Source organism: Aspergillus pseudotamarii (assembly GCF_009193445.1).
Source record: "Aspergillus pseudotamarii strain CBS 117625 unplaced genomic scaffold BDV38scaffold_1, whole genome shotgun sequence".
NCBI classification, from domain to species: Eukaryota; Fungi; Ascomycota; class Eurotiomycetes; order Eurotiales; family Aspergillaceae; genus Aspergillus; species Aspergillus pseudotamarii.
The window spans coordinates 448494-472625 of record NW_022475015.1 but is presented as its reverse complement, the minus strand read 5'-3'; the positions used below and the strand labels follow the sequence as shown (position 1 = coordinate 472625).

At 47.8% G+C, this 24132-nt stretch overlaps 8 protein-coding genes across 8 annotated transcripts; 2 read left to right on the top strand and 6 right to left on the bottom strand.

The window, feature by feature from the left end:
• Positions 1-1681: 1681 nt before the first annotated feature.
• On the bottom strand, positions 1682-2419 carry BDV38DRAFT_276755 (uncharacterized protein; the record flags this gene model as incomplete). Its single annotated transcript, XM_032058306.1, has 2 exons — positions 1682-2012; positions 2289-2419. 2 exons carry the CDS (start codon positions 2417-2419, stop codon positions 1682-1684), a joined length of 462 nt encoding a protein of 153 aa, XP_031919733.1.
• A 120-nt stretch (positions 2420-2539) lies between these two features.
• On the top strand, positions 2540-3025 carry BDV38DRAFT_231893 (uncharacterized protein). The gene has a single exon (XM_032052978.1). The coding sequence runs from the start codon at positions 2729-2731 to the stop codon at positions 2918-2920; it is 192 nt and encodes a 63-aa protein (XP_031919732.1). The 5' UTR covers positions 2540-2728; the 3' UTR covers positions 2921-3025.
• A 661-nt stretch (positions 3026-3686) lies between these two features.
• BDV38DRAFT_231892 (uncharacterized protein) lies at positions 3687-4463 on the bottom strand. The gene has a single exon (XM_032052977.1). It carries the CDS (start codon positions 4107-4109, stop codon positions 3861-3863), a length of 249 nt encoding a protein of 82 aa, XP_031919731.1. The 5' UTR covers positions 4110-4463; the 3' UTR covers positions 3687-3860.
• Positions 4464-4851: 388 nt separating this feature from the next.
• On the top strand, positions 4852-5537 carry BDV38DRAFT_1633 (uncharacterized protein). Its single transcript, XM_032051827.1, has 4 exons — positions 4852-4888; positions 4954-5087; positions 5148-5261; positions 5334-5537. The coding sequence occupies exons 2-4, from the start codon at positions 5047-5049 to the stop codon at positions 5464-5466; spliced, it is 288 nt and encodes a 95-aa protein (XP_031919730.1). The 5' UTR covers positions 4852-4888; positions 4954-5046; the 3' UTR covers positions 5467-5537.
• Positions 5538-6927: 1390 nt separating this feature from the next.
• On the bottom strand, positions 6928-11667 carry BDV38DRAFT_289570 (amino acid permease-domain-containing protein; the record flags this gene model as incomplete). The annotated part of the gene is made up of 13 exons (XM_032061274.1): positions 6928-7305; positions 8180-8488; positions 8544-8607; positions 8766-8865; positions 8924-9004; positions 9368-9453; positions 10004-10370; positions 10447-10818; positions 10869-10963; positions 11011-11190; positions 11243-11400; positions 11447-11578; positions 11620-11667. The coding sequence occupies 13 exons, from the start codon at positions 11665-11667 to the stop codon at positions 6928-6930; spliced, it is 2370 nt and encodes a 789-aa protein (XP_031919729.1).
• A 4476-nt stretch (positions 11668-16143) lies between these two features.
• Positions 16144-16909, bottom strand: BDV38DRAFT_276750 (uncharacterized protein; the record flags this gene model as incomplete). Its single annotated transcript, XM_032058305.1, has 3 exons — positions 16144-16198; positions 16237-16495; positions 16561-16909. The coding sequence occupies 3 exons, from the start codon at positions 16907-16909 to the stop codon at positions 16144-16146; spliced, it is 663 nt and encodes a 220-aa protein (XP_031919728.1).
• Positions 16910-17249: 340 nt separating this feature from the next.
• On the bottom strand, positions 17250-19032 carry BDV38DRAFT_289569 (cytochrome P450; the record flags this gene model as incomplete). Its single annotated transcript, XM_032061273.1, has 4 exons — positions 17250-17427; positions 17482-17639; positions 17696-17806; positions 17875-19032. The coding sequence occupies 4 exons, from the start codon at positions 19030-19032 to the stop codon at positions 17250-17252; spliced, it is 1605 nt and encodes a 534-aa protein (XP_031919727.1).
• A 375-nt stretch (positions 19033-19407) lies between these two features.
• On the bottom strand, positions 19408-23862 carry BDV38DRAFT_289567 (P-loop containing nucleoside triphosphate hydrolase protein). The gene is made up of 4 exons (XM_032061272.1): positions 22660-23862; positions 21939-22578; positions 20424-21844; positions 19408-20365 (listed from the first exon to the last, which is right to left on the bottom strand). Exons 1-4 carry the CDS (start codon positions 23625-23627, stop codon positions 19438-19440), a joined length of 3957 nt encoding a protein of 1318 aa, XP_031919726.1. The 5' UTR covers positions 23628-23862; the 3' UTR covers positions 19408-19437.
• Positions 23863-24132: the final 270 nt, after the last annotated feature.

Sequence of the window (24132 nt, the reverse complement as noted above, 5' to 3'; positions counted from 1 at the left end):
CCTATAACACGAGTGCCGTTCCCTGGTCATAATATTGACGTGCGACGCTCGGTGATTGAAATCTGTCCCAATTCGAGGAAAATCCAACGATCCCAATTTTAGATTATCTATGCTTTCTCGCAACCAGAGATTAACTTTGTGGCAGCACTTTATTTGACGCCAACACGAAATGATGATTTTCGCGTGATTCTGTTGACATACGCTGTCTCTTGAATCTCAGAAGTCGCCGAGGTTTTAATCATCCACCTGGTGCATTGGGCTGGCGCAATGCGCAGGCCTTGTTGTACCATGCGATTGTACTGGGATCTCACGAAACCTAACCATCCCTTCGCTGATCTAGACTCGGCTTCAACTCTGGTTGTCCTGCTTTTCCAGGCACAATTTTAGAGTTTACCCTGCCCGTTCCACGACAGGTCCGACTACGGATCAAACAAACCTAGGGCTACACTTATCGTGCCTTGAAATCGGAGTCGGTCGCTATAACTTCGGAGAACTTGAAACTAGCCCTACACCCGTCGTGCGAGGACGATCAGCGACGTCGATCTTATTAGACTCGTTAAAACGCGGAGCCATGATCGTCGCTGCCATTGCCGGTTACATACTGGTAGAGTCGATCATTGTCACACCATTAGAAGGACAAATGACCTATTTCATTACCTTGTTTTGGGATCATGGAACTAACACGGTAGGAGAAATGAATTGTCTGGGTAGAAGATACACATGTATTGGCTTCGGTTTCACAAACACAATGGCTGCTCGGTGACTTTGATGGCTAAAACAAGTCCGGGAGTCTCAGTCGCCGTTCGCTGTTCATGTAGGCTCGTAATGGATGCGGCTTGCTTATGCCTAGGAAGAACTAGGATCCATTCTGACACTTTTCTAAAGGCTCAAAGAAAAACATCTTATATCCAGGGAGGCTGAGGAAACCAAGTTTACGGGATGTGCACTCTAACAAGCCCTGCAGCCCGGACGGCAGATTGGGGATCGCAGGCTCCCCAGCTTTTGAAGGATGCGATCGATGAGAAGTCTGCGACACATCTATCCGGTGTGACAGGAGACAACCTGTCACAAGAATACGCAACAAACGTAAAAGATACGATAGCGGAGAAGGCCAAGCAATCCAGTCATAATCAAGAGGGAGCGCGGTTAAGTGGATAAGGATGCACCAAAGTTGACGGGCACCTCTCTCATATTGTTCGCAATTATGCTGCACTCCAGCGTACCGGAATCCGCGATTTCATATAATGTTCAGATGCAACAGGGGAAATCAGTTCGCCGGTTTAATGTGTAGAACAGTTCAGACGCGCATCTGATCAACACAGCTGTGAACGAGGGTTATACCTTGCAAATCGAATAGTGACCGGAAGGCATAGGCAATACTCCCTACCAATCCCACCCAGCATGACCATACTCTCACAGTAAGGGGTAACATACGCCAGATTGAACGCCGAGTATAGTGGCCGGGCCAGCTCGGCAACAGGACTAAGAATAACGACTGTCATATGAAACACTTGCAACAGGTTGCACTGTAACCGAGAATGATGACCTGATTAGCCTGAAGAATGACGCAAAGTGCAATGGTAAATGATTATAAAGAACATCCAACAGCTACCACATCGTCAAGAAAACATGTTGTTTCACGTAATATGTATACTTATCCGAAGGCTAGTGAAACGGTGACTTATTGCCGATCTATGGCCTTCCTGGATATTATGCCAATGGGTGCTGTAAGTTCACCTGCAATTGAAGCAAGCCAGAGAACAGCATTAAGGAAAGTCATTATCGCCAGGAAGACGGTCGCAATGCCGAGCTCATAACTACCAGCTGTTAAGCCAGCCTCGAGGCCCTGGCTAACACCAGCTGCCACTACAACCGCACAGATACTGCAAAGCGCGCCGACCATGAATAGGAATGGCATGTAACGAATGTGCCAACCTTCCACAACCATAAAAGCATAGATCCGTTTACCATACAGGTTCTCAGCATCCGAAAACTTGTCAGATGTGAGAGATCTGTTATAAACAGTTAGTAAACACATTTTTAGGCTTGAGATCTGTGACTATTCTTATTTGGTATATAATCTATTACCCTGTAGGAATGCGATAGCCTTAGATTCAATCCCATTCTGCTAATAATACTGAAACATTGACGGCATGAACTTGTATTCGTCTCTGCTTAACGATAACTGCCGAACGTGTCGAGCTATACAGTAGGGCGTATCAATTCCATATGCTATAGCATTGGACGGTGACTTTCGTTATCACACGTTCTTGACCCACGATGTCTACCTGCATGTGACAAGCTCAATTTCTTCCTCAAGGGCTATCTTGATTGATTCATTGATGTCCTTTTGTAATCCAACATGATCGAAGTCGGTGACAACAACACCAATTTCATTATTCGCTGGATTGTAGCTCATGAAGCGAGTCTACTGAGCTCGAAGTGACGGTGGCTATTCCAAAGCTCTATTTTTCGGCCAATCGTGGTGCTGCTGCTACAGTGAAGGGGACAAAATATTTCGTACTACTAATGCTCAGCTCAGTTTCGCTCTTGTTTACAACCTCCCGTCCATGCAAGATTGAATCTTTGCGGAAGTGGCAGTAGTACACAGACCAGACTGGGGGTACCAGACCAGCGGAAATGATGTGATCTTGAGGCAACGAGCGACTGAGCTGCCTGTGGATGCGAATAGCATTGCACGGTGGGCCAGGATGGAAACTGGAAAAGCATGGACCTGATGTTACAGACCCGTCCAGAAATCCGAGTCACTCACCTGAGATTGAAAGCAGCGGCGAAAAACCCGTTCGGTGTAGAGATGCTGCAGATTTGTACGATCGACGAGCTCCGGGGACAGAGATGGACAGCGAAATTCTCCTCACCGCGGCACGCCAAACCGAGGGAAAGGGCCAAGGCATCTTGAGGTTTCTGCTCGGCCAACTTGATCCAACATCTCCGATGACTGAGCAGATGGTTCTCGCTACTGTCTCTGAGAACTATGTGAGCGGCGATATTTTCGAGATATTCCTAGAAAACCTGAGCCCAAATACTCCGTTGACTGATGACCTAATCAAGAAGGTCGCTGTAGGAGGGCTAGACCTAGTGAAGCTGGTTCTGAACCGACAGCAAGCTGGACTGTTGTATCCGAGGAAGTAGTGTTGCTGGCTGCTTCAAACCGGGATCATCCACCGAAGACCCTGTAATTGGTGATGAAAAATCCTTCAGAGCTTTGTATCACTGAGGGGATTTTATGCACTGTCGCATCGAATCGCAAGCATGGCCCTTCTATAATGGAGTATAGCCTTTAGACTAAGCCACACATCCTTCCTGTTGTAGAAGATGTCCTGATCGCAGCATCTGCAACACACTAAGAGGTGCACGAAATGATTCTCCGCAAGTATCCAGAGACAACAGTCACCGATGGAATGTATGTGGCAGCCTGCAGAGATACCGATTCCATGCTGGTGCTTCTCTCTCAGCCTCTCTCAGCCCGCCCCCCCCCAAAATCCAAAAGTCCTTGCAGAAACTGCGGGCGGTATTTGGGATACAGCAAATATTATAAATATTCTTCTGGGCCGACAGCTTCTGGAAGTCAATTTGTCCGTGGTGGAAACACTTGCCGGCAGCGACTCAGCCCTGGAGGCCTTACTGGCATACAAACCAGATGTGGCCATCACGGGGAAAGCTCTGGTACGCGCAGCAGAAAAACCCAGGTCACTGTGCCTGCTGCTTTAGATAGAAAAGAATCATCATCTTGATACAGAAGGGGTGATGATAGTAGCGGCGAGCTCAAACGAAAGCGACGACAACCTCAAAACTATATTCTATCGAATTCTCTCAGTATATCTCACAGAGAAGGTGATTCAAGCAGCAATAAAGCTGCTCCTCGAACGGTAGCGTGATCTAACTTTGAAAGATATCTGGGCAGGTATTTGGAAGGATGCTGCTATTCCCGTCAAGGACAAGTATATTGCAACTTGGGTCACCCATGCCATGGCTAGCTTTGAAATGTCGGACACTGATCTACAAAAGCTATCCATAGAACCTGGAGCAAAACGATGCCTACGGCTTTGGACAGGTGGCCAGATTCTGCTGTGATCGTAAGATCGCATGATCAGTAACACAAATGCATGGTACTAGAGATACAAACCAGAAAAACTTAAGGAAGCGCAAGTCCCTAGCCCACCCCATGCCTAACGCTAAGACCAGAATAAGTATACAAGTATGACGAACTGATCTATAGACGTCAGAAAGCGTTTTTCTAAGTCTGACGAGTTCTTGAACGTTAGATATTTATAGAGATTTGCATCCCGCGTTTAGCATTGAATTTGATGATATTGATGATGGGTAAAAGCTTTCAATAAGTAGAATTTTATGTGTCGATGGGATTTCATGTTTGGAGGGAGGGTGAGAAGTGGGTTTCCTAACCCCACTGCCCCGCATGAAGTAAGAAGTGGAGATTGACGGGATCAAGCTGAACCAAGTACCAGGAGAATCTATAATCATATAGGAGTATAAAACGGACTGAATACTCCCATTAACATTACATAGAGTAGTCGATCCATGTTCTGACTGTATGTATTTCAATCCCATTTTGAGGCGCGGCTGAAGTGGGGGAAAGCTGAGAAGGGGTTTCCTGCACGCCGTGGATGGTGGTGATAGGCCATGAGAGAAATTGATCGGCTCTCAGCTGAGAACTTAGATTATGAACAGCCAAAGATTGCGTCGCAATAGTGGTGGAGCTGAAGTTGCCCCTCTTCCTATAATAGGGTCTTTCAAATATATTTAAAGACTGTATATTCCCGGTTCTCTCATCTTTTCTCCATCATCCCTTTTCATCACATCATTACTACCCTTGGATATCAACAACCCAAGACTCATCAAAATGCCCGTAAGTAAAGCCCCATATGCCTGACTCCCATTGTACCTCTAGCTAATTATGTTTATTTTAAACAGACCCGCTTTGTTTGTTCCCTATTAGTATAACTAACCAATAGAACCGCACCCGACTAACTATATCTTCTTATCTAGCTTGTCCACGTCCGCACCATGGAGCCTCCTAAGAACGATCTTGGTCAACCAGGAGCTAAGTACGTTTAATATAGTCTAATATCAGGGGAAATATAACTAATGAAATAATCCGGATATAGGGAGGGTCCCGTCATCGACGTCATCAAGGCTGCTGTAGCTCGATTTGGCATCTCTTTGAACAGAGCTGAATATGGGCCACAACCACCGACTTTCCCTCCATTGTATACGGTGATGTATGTTCTGCGATGATTATTAATGTACCACTAAAAATGAGGAGCTCCTAACTAACTTAACGACCTGCTTAGTGCGGAAATATCTGCTGATATTAGTGAAGATGTTTTCAAGGATGGACTTCAAGGTGCTTGGTTCGACCCAATGGTACAAAGCGGAGCCCCTCTGCCTCAAGCAGAGATCGACGTCCAAGAGTACGCTGCATAGTAGTGACTATCAAGTTGAGATACTTTATATGCTTTATAATGAAGCATGTTAGGAATCTAAGTGCAAATTCAAATAAAAATAAATGTGATAGTATTACTAGCAGAGGTACTATTATGATCAACTGTAATCGCTCCCATACTAAACATAGAAGTGAGCTGTATATAAGAGTTGGCGCTTAGAAGGCAAAGCATATACTAGGGGAACCATGTGGGATAATACCACCAAAAAAAAGAGACAAAGATAAAGGTAATTAATTCTGGAGTATAGAGTACATTTTATAGCGATATTCAATCTATTTAAGCTACGGTAGTGCTAGCCCATGTACTGGGCGAGGTAATGCAGCAAGTTAGTAGCTAAATGACCAACAGCAAATACCTACAATTATATGTTTTTAGTATTTTTGGAATACTGGCCTTTGCTATAATTTTATTGATTTAATTGTATTCAAATGGCCATTCGCTCATTCTGATTGGCTCCTTAACTGCCTCTATATTTCCTTTTTATGGCTTGCTTTGTGGCGTTTAGTTGGCTTCACTACTCTGGTCATGCATAGCATCAAATTCGCGGTCCACACTCAAATAGAAGAACCCCAGAATTTCATTGTCCCTGATGACCATGCGTAATACTTTACAAGCAGAAATAATCTTCCGTCGTAGCCAACACGCAATTGTTGAGTTTTCAACTAAGATTCAACTCCACAGCTAAACACTTAATCCCACCATGTTATATGGATATGTGGTGTGAAGCCGAAAGATCCGGCTTCAAATATATACCTGCAGGGCGTATCTCTTGATCCACCACCTCCAACAAAGATCTATATATACAAATACTAACTCCAATCACACACACACACACACACACATTGTAACGGCTTCTTAATGAATGGTTTGCATGGCAGATGCATCGCCTATTGCATCAATGTACATGGCCTTCTTCCACCAGTGCATATATATTCAATGGATTATCTCACATGGTAGTGCTCTGCTGTAGCAGACGTTAGTATTTTACATCCCTTATATTCTTGCAATACCTTTTATTCTCCTATCCTACGTTAGTTTAGCGATGGAAGATTGCGATTAGAGCTGTATAGCGATGCTTGAAACTAAATGTTAGTTTTGGCAGCACAAGGACTAGCTAGCATGCCTATCATATTTATAGCCATCTTAGAAAATCACGGACAGCTTAAATCGGCATTCAACAAATATAAATAAATGAATAATTTTAATATGCAAATGTGTTTAGCTCATGGACCTATCTAGTTTTATTCTCACTGGCAATATTACTTTAAGTTCAAGGATACATTCAAATATAATAACAAAGAAGCTGTGCAAGTCTTAATAGTCATGTACATACATTTCACAACCTGCTCACCTCCTACAAATATATATATATATTCCATTACAAGACCAAAACGTACCAGTACATTTTCGTCACAATATATATACCACATTCACTCCTACTTTAAGTACACGCGACAAAGTTGTTACCACTAGCTCCAGTGTGGGTAATCAAACCAGCCAACTCATCGTTACTGTTGAACACCACACGGTCCGCGCCAGGAGAACCACCGTTGTAGGTCTCGCCGGAGCTCAGAATAGGCCACTCATAGTAAGGAGAGTCCACAGGGAAGTCGAAGCCCTCGTAGTTGTTGTACTTGTGAGGATAGTTGTTGCTGCCGACGGTCTCGCCGGACTGCTGCAACTTGTAGCCGGCAGCCTGGGCGGTGGAAACGTCGGAGGAGGAGTAGCAGTTGCTGCCGCAGGTGTAGTCACAGGCCCGCTCAACGACAGAGGGAAGGGCGAGGGCGGTAGGGAGGAGGAGGGTAGCGAGGGACAGGAGCTGTTGGTTTTTTTTTGGGTTAGGATCTTATATATAACTGTAGGGTATATGTGGGATATGACGGGTGGAAACAGTGGAGTTGGAGATGGTGTATTGAGTTGGGACGATCGCGATCATACGTACCTTGCTGTACATCATCTTGATCAACGGGTGCGATCTACGCGCGGTTCCAAGATTTGGTTTTTTGGGTTTTTGGTTTGAAGGATCAAGGGTGATTGTCTTTGCTGATTGATGATTCCTTTCTCCTTCTGTTTCGGGGATTTTTATGGGTTTAAATAATGTCCAGGTCAAAGCTATCTACGTTGTCTCTAATGCTCGGCATTGCCGCATTCCGGCATCTGTCCGGCTTGAGATAGAAACTATTGATATGCGGTGTTACATTTCGGAGGTCCCCGTGAAGAATGTCGATAAGCAGATTGGTAGAAAGGCATGCAAGGCCGGCTGATCTTTCTGGAGGTAAGGCGTTGTTTCGAATTTATTGCATTTGATTGGATTGAAATGTATTTGCAGTGCAGATCCCTTCGCTTGTCTGAGGATTTCTTTGATCCTTATTTGCGGTGAGGGTTATCGCGCTCAGCTGACCGTGGCCAATGAGAGGCGGACAGCGGGTGCACGGGTGTCCGTTGGAGAGATTATATATGTGAACTAATTAGCCTGTTTAATATCGAGTGAAAAAGTAGTGCAGAATACATTTATGGATTGATTTCTATGCAAGTGATCGTCGCCCCCAGTGCGGCCATGACTGGCTGTCCGACTTTGACATTGCCCCTGATTTCATTTCTCCACTAACCTACGCTGTAGCTTTCGGACTCTCCGTCGGAATCCGCAAAACGGCCCGGCCCTCTATCGCAAACCGTTCCAATCGTTCAATTACCGCGTTTACTTCCGTTAATTCATAAACCTGATAGTGAGTAGACACCCGCCCGGCCACTGCCAGTTTCAGGAGATCTTGCATCTCCTCTTCCGTCCCCACACAGCTCCCAACAACGTGAAACCCGCGATTCACACAGTCCAACGGCGAGATAGGCATGCGGTAGTCTTGCGCGGGGAGGCCAACGCAGACGAGCGTACCGACGGGGCGAAGGAGTCGGAGAGCTTGGTTGTATGCGGTTGCAAGACCGACGACTACGACGACGGCGTGCGCGCCCGCGCCATCGGTTAGATTTTGGACTTCTTTCTCCACCTGTCTGAGTGTCAGTTTTACACACGTGGTTCACGAAGCGATTAGGTCCACCGACATCGTTACGGAAATCGACAAATGCCGCCGCGCCTGACTTCATGCAAATGTCTTGCTTCGTTGCGCTGACTGGGTTAGCTCTTGTTGTGGAGTTATGTTTGCGTGGGAATTGTGGTACCTGTCCACCGCGATGATATTGTACCCCATTTCCTTTCCGATTTGAATTCCTCTGTGACGGGTGAGTGGGTGTTGTCTGAATTCTGCAAGCGATTGTGATTCTTACAAATGTCCTAATCCACCACCGGCGCCCATAATTACGACCCAATCGCCCTTTTGGCAGAACTTGTGCAGTTTGTTCAGAGCGCCGTACATGGTCAGCCCGGCTATATTGTCAGTATCGCTGATTTCAGACTCTCGGGGGAAGAGAAATGGAATACATACCGCATAGCAAAGCCGCAACCGCCTCCGGCTGCAGTTCCTCAGGGATAATGGACACGAAATTGGCCGGAGAGACAATATATTCTGTCGCTATTAGCAGCTCATCCGAACCGCGGACTTGTGGAAGGTATACGCTGAAACGTTCCCGGGACATTCTAATATAATCAGCGAGAGAATGTTTGGGAACGAGGGAAAGAAACTGACCCGGCCGGAGTTACTCTGATTCGGACAGTTCGGATAGTTGACTTTACACGTCGGACACTTCATGCAGGTGCTATACAGCCATCTGGTCCTTCTTAGTTACTTTTTCTAAGCAGCTCCGACAATAGAGAGTGAGTGATACTTCACACCCACTCGCTTCCCTATCATGTCCTCGGTCGTATCCGGACCCACTGGATATCGTCAATCTGTTGACCCTCCTGAGCCGATGGATTATACAGGACTTACCTTGGACCACCCTCCCGATCCCCTCATGGCCGGGGACATTGGTGCTCATGGGTAATTCCCCATTAATATTGTGTAGATCCGAATGACTATCCGCCTATTAGCGACTGTACGCTAATTCGTAACCCATCAAGAATCAAGCTAGAAAATAAAGTACCAGAACCCAGTGCACTCCAACTTAATCAGTACCTCGCCTGCCTTGGGCGCAGGAACGGGGATGTCATGGCGGAGATCCAGTTTGGCGCCAGGATGCGGGCGCTCAATCGTAGCCGCGGTTTGGTATTTCGGGATGGACATCTTGGAAGTTCGAAATTGACTACGTACTCCGTATAGAGAACAATCTTGGTAGCAAGCAAGCAAGAGAAAAACAAATTATTGTGCGGTTCGGGCAAGGTATTTTTTTTTTTTTAAATGATCAGACTCCGTAAATCCGAGCCCACATCTCCATATCCGCCGATGCGGGGGAGCATCGAAATTGGGGGGATTTCCAGGCCAATTCCCGGTTGTGATAACCGACTCGGCTACTGATTGGGGCTGGACACTCCGTTGGCATGAATCATATATACATTTCTATTTCTATTCTTCAAATATGCAACCCTCCAATATTAACCAATAAATATATCCTTCAATTTAGTCAACCAGCCCTGCTGTTTGTCGGTTTCTGTCTCATCAACCACAGCGACTCTTCTTCCCGTCCAGATATCCATCTCCTCGAGTTTGACGATCTTCGTCTTATTCCAGATCTTATATCCCACAACCAACATCACGAAAACCGGAAGCAAGATATAATTAATGATGAAGTCATCCACACTAAACGGATTCAAAAAGGCCGTATACCCCTGGAAGAAAACGAGGAAGATAGTCGCGCCCAGCGCGAAATACGTCCCGTAGGGATAGAGGGCAGCTCGGAAAGGAAGTCGGGATGGATCGTCGCCTTGTACAACCATTGCTTTGCGAAAACGGATATGTGCGATGCAAATGACGGCCCAGACTACGAAGGTTGCCACTGTTTTCGTTCGGAGTAAGTATTGCATTTATATATGAGGTTAGGGAGGGAGGGAGTGTTGGTGTGAATTACTTACCTCCTGCTAAGGTGATTAATGCGGAGTATATCCGGCCCGCGCTCGAGGAGAGGGTTAAGAAGACGATGCAGGTGAAGATGTTCGAGAAGATGAGGGCCGCCCAGGGCACACCCCGGGAATTCGTGCGGCCGATGAAGCGTGGTGCCTTGCCGCTGCGAGCCATGAAGAGCATCGTTCGGGATGCGACGTACAATGAGCCGTTCCCGGCCGAGATGACGCTGATTACGATTAGGGCGTTGATTAGATGCGCGGCTGGGAGGATGCCTGCGTCGGTGAGCGCGATGGTCAATGGGGAGCTGGCGGCGGTGGAGGTGGAGCTGAGAAGTTTGGGATGGTTGTAGGGGAGTAGGATTCCCAGGAAGAAGAAGGTTCCTGGTCCTTGTCAGCGCGTTGCTTGTCTGCCTCGCGGAAGTGAGGTATACCAATATAGAAGATCAGGATACGCCAGAAGACCTGCTTGATGGCAGTCGGGACGGCCTTTTGGGGGTTTGCCGATTCTCCAGCAGTCACACCAACCCTGTGGTCGTCAGAGATTGTTCACTTGATATGTATGGGAGGACCTACATCTCTGTGCCCGCATAAAGCGTTCCGGCGACGACGAAGGTCCTTGCGACACCGTTGATGGAATCGGCAAATGCACCCGGGTCATGGTAATATTTGAATCCAATGGGACCAGGTCCGACGCCGCCCGTGCTGATGCAGATGGCCAGGATGAAGAACGCGAGCAGTGCCAGCACTTTGATACTGTTGATGGTACGTTAGCAAGTCAACGAGAACGCAGCAGCGAAGCACATACAGTGACAACCAAAACTCCATTTCACCATACGCGAGAACACCCAGATTGGACAACCCTAGGAACAGGAACCAAAAGATCAGGATCCAGCCCCATTGGGGCACAGCATCCGTCCAGAAACCGATGACAAGCGAAATCGCATTATATTCACTCGCCAGAATCTGTCGAGTTAGCGATATACCCACAGAATGATGAAGCAACGCTTACCGTCACCCAAAGGTACCAGTACGCCCATCCCAGTCCGAAGGCTAATGAATCGTCCACGAATCGTTGCGCATACTCGGTGAATGATCCAGAAACGGGGATTGCAGTAGCCAGTTCACCCAGTGATTGCCTGCTCTATTAGCGTCCAGCCGACACAAACGACCCACAAAACTCACATAACGAAAAACACAATAAGCCCGACAAGAGAAAAACTGATCAGACATCCCGCCGGGCCGCCCTTATTCAAGGCATTTCCCGAACCAACCAACAATCCCGGGCCGATAATCCCTGTACTGTCTTAGACATTGATATCACCACAGTTAAGACGGAGCACGGCCTACCGCCAATTGCGATCATTTGCAGATGTCGCGACTTCAACCTTCTCTTCAGCGGTGCGGCCAAGGGATCGATGGACCCTCTCTGGCTGCCGGGATCCTCCTCGTCCAGGTCGGACCGAGCCTGATACGTGACAGTATCATCTTTTCCGGATTTAATAGACATTGGCTATAAATTCTCTCTCAGAAATTCGTGGTCGTAGATGGTCGGGCTGTAAACTACATAACCGTGGAAAAAGGGCTCTATTGTAGGGAAGAGATAATTTTTGCCTACGCAAGCCCATGATGGCGTGAGTGGGCATGTGTGGTTGGTATCTCTTAGATCGGGCGACAGAAAGCGCGTTCATTTGCTGGCGATGTCGTGATAAGGGTGCATGTTTGCGGAAGACTCAACAGTTCTATTTCGAAGTAACCTTCCTAAAATTGTTATGGGCGTCATGTATTGTAAATTGTTATATATTAGTATCGGCGGATAGTGGAATTTACAATGAGAAGATTCTAAATTATGCTACAAACTGGGAGGAATAGCATGCCCTAGTGCTTAATTAGGAATAGGGCATCGCATTTAATACAACCGTATTACCGGTAGTCTTGCTGGGTGGGCAATTTTAAGCTTATAGCGGCAGCCGAGGAATTAGAAGCAAACCCTTAGCGTAGATCGTAGTCTCTTCGTTGATTGGACCTATAGCTCAGATGTGACCCTCATGTCGACAGGCACGCCACCTATGACACATTCGTAACCTCGAGCTTACTACAAGTTAACCATTGTCTACATAGATCTGCGGTGGTGCCTTCGTATAACAAAGGTTGCGTGGGGTGGGATCGCGTAGCTTGAGTTCTAGCGCGTGGTTTGAGCCGGCGTACAAGTAAGCAAGGAAACAAATAGGAGAGTTTCTAGGCAATGAATCAAGAGACATGGCTAAACCATGTCTTTTCCTTACATCGATATACGAATAAACCAGCATCAAATTCAATTTCATTTGTTTAGGGTCAATGCACAGGTTCCTCACGCTTCCTTCCGCTTTGGGTTAGCTGTTCCAGTATCTGACTCAGCACATATCCTACCTTTCTAACCAATCACTGATCATGTTATTCTCTCCGTTCCCCAGTTCAAGTTGACAAGCCACGCATGGGGAGTATGGCAGTGGGGACCGGATGATCACACGTAACTTTCCAAGGTGATTTTTCCATTTCTCTATAGTAACTGGGGTACAGACATTGAAACTCCTGTAGATCCAACGATCCTGGTTTGCGGTGTGACACGTCGTTGTTGGACAATTTCCGCCTAGATTACATCGTTGTTGTTGTTGTCTATATGATGAAGAAATCCGTCCCCTGACTGCTCCATGCAAATGCTTGGAATATGTTAGTGCTTTTGTCTTTTGCAGGAGAGTAGGTGATCTCTCCGAGGATTCTTCTAGAATAACTTTGATAATTACCATATCACATACATATATACATGGATGAACGTAACTGTGTTCGTCATGCCTGATATTTACCCGCATGACAGTTGAGACTAAGGATATAGACATCAGTAGAAATTACTTAGTCTATATAAAACAATAATTTAGATTCCGCCTCCTGGTTCCTTTGAGCCTTACAGGCGCCAGGGAGTCACGAGCCAAGACACAAAAAAAGACAAGTTCAACCCGAGCACACGGAAAATCCTGACAGGAAGCGTTCAACCATATTATAGCTCCACCTGACCACAGCTCAGCTACTCGTATGGTAGTCAAAGTCAAGTTAGCTCGCATGAATGGGGTTATACATAGTGGGACCTTCCCGCTCTCCTGGAGCCGATTAACAAGTTAAGCAAACATTTAGACTGGAGACTGTTCCTCGCGACACTACGGCTAATGTCCAATAATTGGCGGACTATGGAGTCAATTACCTTACGCAGAGGAACTTTCTATGGACTCCTTCGTTAATCTTGATCTACTAAACCGGTACATGCTTCTAGCCGGACGTAACCCCTAGTTGCTCTCGTGGTCTGTGGGTTCACCCGCGGCACTTAGGAGTTAGTTTCGCTTTACGCACTCAGCCTTAGTTATTAATAGCAGATACTGTTGACACGCAGAAAATAAGTTATTATATACTCCAGTTGGCCTCGGTGGTTAATTAGGAAGGGTTACTAAATGGGTTAGCATTGGGCCAATTTTTCGAATTTTTAGATTGAATCATCAAGAAAAGAGCTGGATTTAAAGCTCCAGTTCTAATAAATTAAATCGTTATCTTCTGTCCGAATAATTGCCTAACAACGAGCCTGCATACTACCTACTTCCGACTGGCAGTAATAATATTCATCACTAATCCGGTTTTCTAGGCAGCGTTTAAATGTTATAACAAGATTGATAATAAGCTAAATAAGGTTAGATACAGGCGTATAGCTATTATAATATTGAAAAAATTACAGTTACTGTACATCGATAAGAAGAGTATATCTAAGTTCACCCAGTTTGAAGTTTGAATATAACCCGTTCAAACACATATGATCAGCACCGAGAAACAAGTCTAATTATCTAAATATTAGAGGTTAACGTTCATGGTATAAAAGGATTAGACTCGTTGTCCTGCCTCAAGGCCATGGCACATCCCCGGGATCTGGCTATGGTAGATTATGGCCAGTTATTCTCAACGTTCAAAATGAAGCCGAAAGACACGGCTTGTCAAGCGGACCTATTCAAAAACAGTGGCGTTAGCATTGATCTCATCATTTAAGAATTGGATAAGAAAGAATGAACGCGTCATCCTTGATATAACATTTCCAAAAAAAAGAATGTATTCCCCTATACACGGAAGTATGCATTCCGTGGACATTGATATAACAAGATATTCCTAACAAGACATTCTGACCAATCACTAGTATAGGTTTATTGAAGCATTATTTACATAAGAGGATCCATAGTTGCATATTTGGAAGACTAAGATATTTCAGACAGGGAAGACAACCATATATAAATAATGCCGCGGATATCGCCGATACAGCGAGCTGCTTTGGACGTGTGAGGCTCTAACAAAGTATTATAAGCCCGTCAAGAGGCTGTTTGGATCCTAAGTAATACCAGTACTTTCCGTAACCTCTAATCGAAATGAGTATGGTACAGCAAACCCCGATCCCTGTAGTATACCCAAGGGATCAAAACAATTGTGCGTCCGCTTACGACGACGACGGGCGTCTTCCGCCGATTTCGCTTCCAAGTTCTAGTGGTTCATCTTATTTGTATCTAATTCTAATTGACACAACTGCCATTCTTGGCGACAAAATGAAGCCCGAGCCTTGAAAGATACAATGGCCGATATGACCTGATAGGCTAATTGAACACATACAATGACTAGGATCACCAGAAGTCAAAGATTGTCTAATTGAACTATTTGGACAGAATGTCTATTAGAATTGAGGTTTAGGAAAAAAAGAGATTGTTTGAGTTTTCAGTCCTATCTACATCCAGAAATCTATGTTCCGCGAAACAAGCATTTATCTTTTGGTGGCCTGGTGAGTCCTAGTAGAGACGTACAAATAACTATAATACAATTAAGCAGTACATGGATCTACCAAGCTAGCCCCATTAGGCATTGACTGCTTGTGGACTTGACCGATCGTCTTGTCGGGCACTTTCCGATTACTATAAATTAATTTAGAAAACTGAATTCCATAAATAGTTGTGTACTTGGGCTGCACTTCCCTATATATTAGTAGGTTCTTGACTCTGTATCCCCAAAAAGCTGTAGTGAGATTATAGTGCTTAGCCACTTCATATGGTTTAAGGGCTCCAGGAGTGGCACACCCGTCTTATCTTCCCCGCACCGAGTAGGGATTGAAACCCTAAACCTAGGATACCAGGAGCCAAGGCACAATATTCACACGGGTTATCACACCGTACCATACCAAATTCGAAGATATCATCATAATTACCTTTTACTTCCCGATTTTGTGAAATTACGGTACAATACGTGACATTACACCTATGTATCGCATTTCGCAATGATAAGATGATATGAGAAATGCGGGAACGGTGTTCTAAAGTGGCTCGTCGACCTGCCTGCTGCAGTAGTTGCAGACGTAGGTCCCCACGGAGGCCATTGATTTGACCATGCTTGCTCCCAAGGCCAGCCTCGCGTGATGAGAATCAAATCAGGCAATAGGGGAGGAAGCAATCGTACAAGAGGGCGCAGCGTGGTGAGCGAGCCATATGCCCTCAGGCGGCCCCGGAGGAAACGCAGGAAACCTGCATAGCTAGCTAGACGTTGGAATAGTTAGGCTCTAACAGGTTAATATAATTTTGATTGCTTGATTGAGTGAAGTACAGGAAGTCCGGGCCGGTGCCGTCGCGAAGCAACCATAATCATCGAATGCACATCCAGACATCAGGGATTATCATGTCTCAACGATCCCAGCTTCGCACCCTGCGCCAGTGGCGCGCTTACAGTCAGTACATACGCACATAAATTATTACATACCAGCCGTGCCCCATATGGACACCCTGCAAAGGAGCCCCCACCTGTGGTGATTGCTTGCTTCGCATGTATTTGATTTCATCTTTCGAGTGCCAGATGTTCATGGGACTAGACTTTCCCCCGAGATTAATTCGGCCAGCAACTGAGAAAGGATGTTCGGTACTATCCGATACGACAAGGAAACTGACAGTCGTGAGCATGTGGAGCTTCAAAGAGCAGATGGCGTTGAGGCTAGAGGCTATACCCCGATTGCCTGCGACCGCTGTCGCTCGCGAAAGGTCAGTAAATCCGCATCACCCTTCTTCTACCGCTACAATCTACATCTACCCTTGGCATGGAATAATGTTATAATTCCCGCCGCAGCAGGATGCCCGCTGACATGTCTCCAGCTGAAATGCAGCGGCGACAAAGATGGTTGTGGAAGATGCCGGATGGGTTCGTAACGAATCTCCAACTGGCCGGGACGCCACCCCGTGGTATCCTCGTTCCGCCAGTGTACGCGACCGTTGAGGCACGGGATTTGAGCCAAGGTTCGACGCAGACCTTCTTGGAGACGTCCAAAGGCATCGTGAATCGTGACATCCTGCTTCAAACTCAAGTAGATCACGCTCTGTGGAATATTCCACGCAGCGATGTGGTCGAGGGCGTCGAGCTCAATATGCGAAGCCGGAGCCATGGTGATCACAACACGATTCCAAGGGCAATTGAAACGCGTTGTTCATGAATATATATATTTTACCAACTTCTTCTCATATCAGTAGGCTTGAATCCGAAGCATAGTCAGTAGCTGAGACCCATATTGCTCGGCAGTACTCAACTCACTTGGAGGTCGGATGTTACTAGATTCGGTCGTTCCGGATTGAGAGTCATGCATAGGCAATGCTACTTGGAGTTTAGGCGTCCAAGCGCTAAGTAAGCAATATCTTCCTGAATGTCTCAGCCAGACCCTTTTGACAAGTAGGATCTGCTGGAGTCGCTAGCCAACTGTTACCCAGCTACATAACTAGAGCTCCCATTTATCCTGTTTTAACTTCTGTAATCCTCACGCGGATTCCCTGCCCTTCAGGGCTCGGGAGCCCAATTATACAATCACGCTTTACATCGACGTCCCGCTCCCTGATTGTGTCATGCAAACGCATGTCAAAACGAGTAATGAGGTGGGCTATAGCGAGATAAAGTTCGGCAAATACAAGGCTACTGGGTGGTCAGACGGCGGGGGAAAAAGACCGATAGCTTATGAACACTGACTTGATACCAAGGCATATCCGAGATCCTCTGCCAAAACCCATGAAATAATCTGTTTTCAACTGAGGATTGTCCAGCCAGCGATGCGGGTTGAACAGGTTAGGGTCCGGGAAGATGTCGGGATTCATATGATGCAGATAATGGGACTGCATCACACGCGCCTATACCCATGGATTAGTGAGTGAGAAGTTGGCTTAGCACTGCAAAATCCACTCACCCCCGCGGGTATAATCCATTTTCCGTAGCGTAGTGTCTCTTCCGGTGCATATCGAGGCATTCGGCTTGAAACCACATGAGATAGCCTGATTCCCTCCGTAATTACTGCCGGCTGTTTGAGCCAACGCGATCAGCCTGCATCTTACGTAGAGGACTGCTGATCTGTTATCAGTGACCTACAAAAAGCCTGAGGGCTTCGAGAGCAGCCACAGACACCCGTGACTCAGGACGGTGCATGAGGGGCGCCAGTTCATCCCTAAGTTGCAATAAGGTCTGAGGGTTGTCCAAGGTATGAAAGAGAACGAGCGACAGAGCCCTGGCAGTAGTCTCAGTGCCTGCAATAAGCAAGAGATTGGCCTCTGCCGCTAGACGGGCGGGTGCTTTCTCGCTGGATGGAAGGTTGCTCCACACAATATCCTGGAAGATCGATGGTTTCTTTCCAGACTCCTTTTCTGCCTTAAATGAATCTTCAGGTTTGTTGCTCTTCCCCTCTTCCTGTTCACGGACAGATTCCTCAATCATACCGCGGAAGAAAAGTCGATTCCTTGGGATGAGGGCGGCAGCAGGGCTGATCCAATGCATGAGGCTGGACGGGATCAGCGTAAGACATGCTTTGGCGAGCCATGGGAACTGGCGACCGACAGGGCCAAATTGACTCAGTTTGCTGTACGCCTCGAGATATTCCGCGCCGAAATCCTGGCGCGTCAAGTTGTCCGTCTCCACGCCGAAAGCGTAGGCCGAGATGACGTCCATTGTCAGCGCACCGCAAGCAAAGGTTAGAGAAACAAGATCACCTGTGCAACAAGCCTCTGCAAAGCGACCACAAAGAGTTCCAATCTTGTCGATTATCATCTGCTCATGCTCTTGGACGGCACGCTTGCTGAAGAAACGATTGAGGGCGGCCCTTCGCATCCGGTGGACATCGTGATCGACGGTCTGGAAAACCGACCATCCCAGGGGGCCATTTGGCTCAGAGCGGTAGTACCAGGGATCTCGATTGCGCTTACGATTGCCTGCGGCATATATCTCATCGAGGTAGTTGGGGTCGTTGATATGTAAATGAATTGGGTTAATGCGAACGATTGGTCCATATTTCTTATGCAGTTCCTCAACCTTCCACAGATAACGCAGTTTGTGTGGGAAAAGGTCATAATAGAACTCATACCAAAATGTCGCCGCAGCAAGCTTGGGGCCTGGGAACTGGGCCAGCGGGTGAAGTGTTAAGCGATAAAGACCGAGAATGATTCCGTAGATAAGGTATAGAGATATTCCACCGAGCAAGACATCTGTGAATGTGCAATGGTGGATTAAAAGGCCAGACCAGCCCTTTGAGGACATCCTTTCGACAGGGAAAGATTTCTTCCTCGCAGATCGTACAACGCCGGGGATGTTGTAGTTGTGTTGTTCCATTCTAAAAATTTAAGGGCGGTGTACGCCGGAGATAACCAAGAAGGGCAGGTCCCGGCCGCCGGGCATGAATCGTGAGAGCGTGAAGAAAAACGGTTGCCTTCGCAACGCGCACATGACCGTTTTGTTCCAATCAGTATTATTACTACTACTATCTAGTGATAGAGAAGACACGCAATCGAGGAAGGTAAAGATCAGAGGTTGTCATCCGGCAAACCCCCCCCCCCCCCCAACCACAGAAGAAAAAGAAAAAAGAAAAGGGTTAATGTCACAGTCACTATCAGACCGGATGGTTTTCCAAAACCGCCAACGATTCAGGGTCCCTAGGTGGACGACTCACATTTCGCCCAGATTCTGCAAGCCGACCAGCTCAAAGTATGCCGACTGCTTCTGCATCAGCTCAGCGTGGGTTCCATACTCGACGATGCGGCCTTGGTTGAAGACATAGATTACGTCGGCCTGTTGCACCGTGCTCAGGCGATGTGCCACGGCGATCGTCGTGCGGCCTTTCGCTGCGGCATCCAGAGCAGCTTGAACGAGCCTTTCGGACTCTGAATCGAGAGCGGAAGTGGCCTCATCCAGCAACAGGATTCTGGGGTTACGGAGCAATGCTCGAGCTATAGCAAGACGTTGCTTCTGGCCACCGGACAGCATGCTGCCTTTACTACCAACGAGAGTATCGAAACCGTTTGGCAGACTGATGATGAAATCGTAGATGTTTGCGTTCTTGCAGCATAGCACCATTTCGTCTTCTGAAACATGATCGCGGTCCGTACCCAGCATAATATTCTCGCGGATGGTACCTTGGTAGAGCGTTGGCTCTTGGCTGACCAGTGCGAGATGGGAGCGATAATTATTGATATTGAATGATGAGATATCCTTGCCGTCGACATAGACCCCGCCGAGGATTGGATCGTAGAATCTCTCCAGGAGGGCAATTGCAGTGGACTTGCCACATCCACTAGCGCCGACGAATGCAACGTACTGCCCAGGCCTGACGTGCAGATTGAGACCTCGGAGAACAAGCTGATTTGGTCGCGTCGGGTACCTGAAGTGCACGTCTCTGAACTCGACATGGCCTTCTATACTCGGGACTCTCTCGCCATCTTGGCTCCAGCTATCGATTTCCGGCGTCCGGTCGAAGAGAGCCTTGAGACTAGCAGCAGCGTGTCTGGCTTTGGCAATATCCGGTGCAAAGCTGAAGATGGTCCCGGCAGACTGTGCCCCGAAGATGACTACGCTGAAACACAGAAAGAATTGGAAGCTGAATAGAAGGGTTAGAAATATTATGGCGTCGATTCGGGGGACTGTCATCTACCCACATGGAATATTCGTGCCTGCCGAACAAGGTACCTCCATACCAAAATCCGAGAGCCATGCAAAGAAATTGAAGTGATTGAGATGCCGCGTAAAGAACGGATGACTTGAGAACTGACAACACTAACCTGCGGCCTTGCGAGAGGAGCTGTTCGTGGTAGTGTTTGCAAACGTCGCCCTCGCGGGTCAAGGAAGCCACGGTGCGGATGGCTGAAATGGCCTCGCAGCCATAGCTGGCAGAATGTTCGTAGACTTTCTTCTTCTCCTTCTCAAGTCGGACCAGCATGGCCAAACGGAAGTAACCACAAGCCAGAAGGAGGGGGATAGTGGACATGCACACCAGACTAAGTTTCCACCCTACGGCCAGACCGATGGCACACGAGGCAACTAAGGTGGTGACCAACAAGAAAATCGTCATAAGAGTAATCCCAGACAGCCCAGCCAAATTGGAGGTCTCGGTGGACAGGAAAGAAGTGAGAGCACCCGAAGAACGTTCGTCGAAAAAGGCGATGTCTTGCCGGAGGATACATCGAAATGCTCGGTCGCGAACCCGATGAGTCAGTCGCTCTGCGCAGTAAGAGAACGCGATACCCTGAGAGATGAGAGCGAGAAGCTGCACAAATGCGAGCATCAAATACATCAGCGACCAGAAGTTGGCTTGTCGCCGTATCTCAGAGCGCTCCGAAAGAGGAAGCGAAAGGGCTGTAATGCACTTGGCAAAGAAGACAGCTTGTGTTGGATTACCTCCACCGCAAACGGCCGAGAGTAAAAGCCCGAAGACCATAGATTTCCATTCATTCTTGTTCAGACCAGCAACAAAACGTATCAGCGTGAACAAGGTATAGTTGTCGGCAATGTCCTCTTGTCCCTTCCTCGCAGGCGCCGTTTTCGATGCGGTCCTGTCTGATCGTGCCTTGTCCACCTGAAGGTCATCAGGGTCTACTCCTTGATCCTCTTTGTCAGAGCGGTAGTCATCCTTTTTGGATTCGGGTCGCCATAAATCTGTCTCAGGGAGTATGGGATCTTCATCTTCGTTTCTAGACTCTTGCTTGGTCGCGATTCGCTGGGCCTCAGCCAAGTTGTAGTAAGCCCCCCTCTTCTGGAGAAGGTCATCGTGGGTGCCCTGTTCGACAATACGTCCGTGGGACATAACCACAATATTGTCCGCATTCTTAATCGTAGACAGTCGGTGAGCAATAATCACTGTGGTTCGTCCCCGGGCAGCTTTGTCGAGTGCGGTCTGCACAACTCCCTCGCTCTTCGTGTCGAGTGCGGATGTTGCCTCATCAAGTAGGAGGATCTTAGGATCGCTCACCATGGCCCTAGCAATGGCAATGCGTTGTTTCTGACCTCCCGAGAGAAGGAACCCTCGTTCGCCAATATCGGTTTCGTAGCCCTCGGGAAGGGCGGTGATGAAGTCGTGGGCCTAGAAGCCAAAGAAGTCAGAACATCGCATCGTAGATGGTATGAGCGGTGAGGGTGTGTCTGAGGCAGGACACCATAGCATTTGCCTCACTTACGTTGGCCATCCGAGCAGCACGTTGCACCAGCTCACAAATTGCTTCCGCGGACTCGTGCTCGTGCGCTGTTCCGATCAAACCGTGCTTGATATTGGCAAAGATCGTAGTGGCGAATAAGGTAGGCTCCTGGCTCACCAGAGAAATCTGTTGTCGCAACCAGCGTACGTTGAGGTCTTTGATATCACGGCCGTCGATGTGTACGGAACCACCGACAGGATCGTAGAAGCGTTCAACCAGCCCGATGATAGTGCTTTTCCCAGACCCTGAGGCCCCAACAAGCGCAGTAGACTTACCCGCGGGGATCAATAGGCTCACATCATCCATCACAACAACGTCGGGGCGGGAAGGGTATATGTGTCTTATATTCTTGAGCTCCACATTACCTTGCAATTCCCCCAGCTTCTGCCCCTCGGTCGATAAAGGGTCTAGAGGAGAGACACGATCAATGGTTGCGTAGATCTTGTTAGCTGCGGCGATGGCTGAGGTGATAGCCTGAATATTCGGTGTAATGTTCCCGAGGGCAAAAGCCCCCATCATGATGGCCATCTGAATAGTGAGGATTTGAGCCAATTCAACAGACCCATCCACCAGAAAGCGGGAGCCCATCCAGAAAGACAATCCGTAGTTGAGATAGATGTACCTACAAAGGCAAGGTCAGAGCACTGGGCCGTGTGAGGTAATTGAAGAGACCGCGATTTGGATGGCGAGTTGTTGCACCTACAGAAAGAGAAAGCCAATCATGGAGCTGGTAGTCGACTTGAGCTTGAACCCGGACTTCTCTGCCTCGACCAGGTAACCATCGTATCGTCGAGCCAGCTTGTCTTGGGTATTGAACGCAGCTGCATTTCGGATCGAGCTGATGACCTCTTCCGCAACCGTTCCTCCTTCCGCAAAATGGCTCAGGTATTTCTTGCTGAGCTTGGCGACGAAGGAACCCACGGCGCCCAGTGTAACAACAATGGCAGCAACGGTGGAACACAGAATCAGTGTGAGCTTCCAGTATCTGACGAAACCAATCACGAAGGCGGCCACAAAGGTGGCGATGGCTGTCAGGGTCAGTCCCACCTTCTCTGAGATGCCTTCTTGCACAAGATTGGTGTCTGCTGTGATGCGTGTGGTAATCTCACCCGCACCTAGCTCGTCGAAAAAGGCAATATTCTGCCTCAGAATGGCGGCCAAGAACTGCTCTCTGATCTTTGCTGTGATATGCTCACCAGCGTACACGAAACCCACCGTGGCCAAGTATACCATCACAAACTCCCCAATAGCGAGGTAGAGGAAGTAAAGGGAGAATCTGGCAAGCTCGCTGGTGAATTGGCTGTCAGGTATGTCGCCCAGTAGAAAGCTGCGAAAGGTGCCTGCAAGGCCTCCAAACAGGACGGTCATCAGAGGCATAAGCGCACCGCCGATGATTGCTGCCAACGAGGCGATGATCAGGATGACCTTGTCATTTCGTGTCGCATACCGATACAGCGTCATGTAACCGACCTTGCTGGTAGGCAGATCCACCTGTCTCTTGAGGATGACCCTCTCGTGCTCAGGGAGATGTTTGAACGGATCACCATCTTCCTCCTTTCTGTCTGTATCTGATGGTGCTGAGCCGACTGGGCTCAAGGGAGGGTTGGTGGGCGTGGCGTCTTGGCCTGCCTGGACAGGCGCCTGCTGGTCTCCAATGTCGCGGCTCAGCATGGCGAGGTGGTCCAACGATCATCGAAGGGGGCAGTGGCAATCAGTTATGTTGGTCAAGTCTGCCAGGAATGGGGTGAGGATGAAGCAAGAGAATCTCTGGAGTGTGCAGCTGCTATTTGTTAGGCGAGCCTGAGCCCGAGCGCGCGCGTTTTGTTTATGCCCCTGAATGCCCCTACCGGTGGGAGCGACAAGGTTATGGGATTGTTGTATTGCAAGGTTGCCTGTGTACTATGTGGGCCACGACCCAGTCTTGATCAATACAGGTCTAAGTACTGTAACCCTAACTCACGAGGAGTAGCGTGCACTGGGGTGGCAATACAGTTGGTATCATCTTTACAAGACTTACAAGTCGCAGATCCCTGAGCCCTAGCCGGCGAATCAACAATGAAGGGGAGGCTCGGAACTTACCGAATCGGGCAATCAATCCCTGATTCCATCTTCCGTTTAACGGGCTCGTTAAACCATGGCTAGACATCCGATCTCGCATTTCTTCGACGGCTACCAC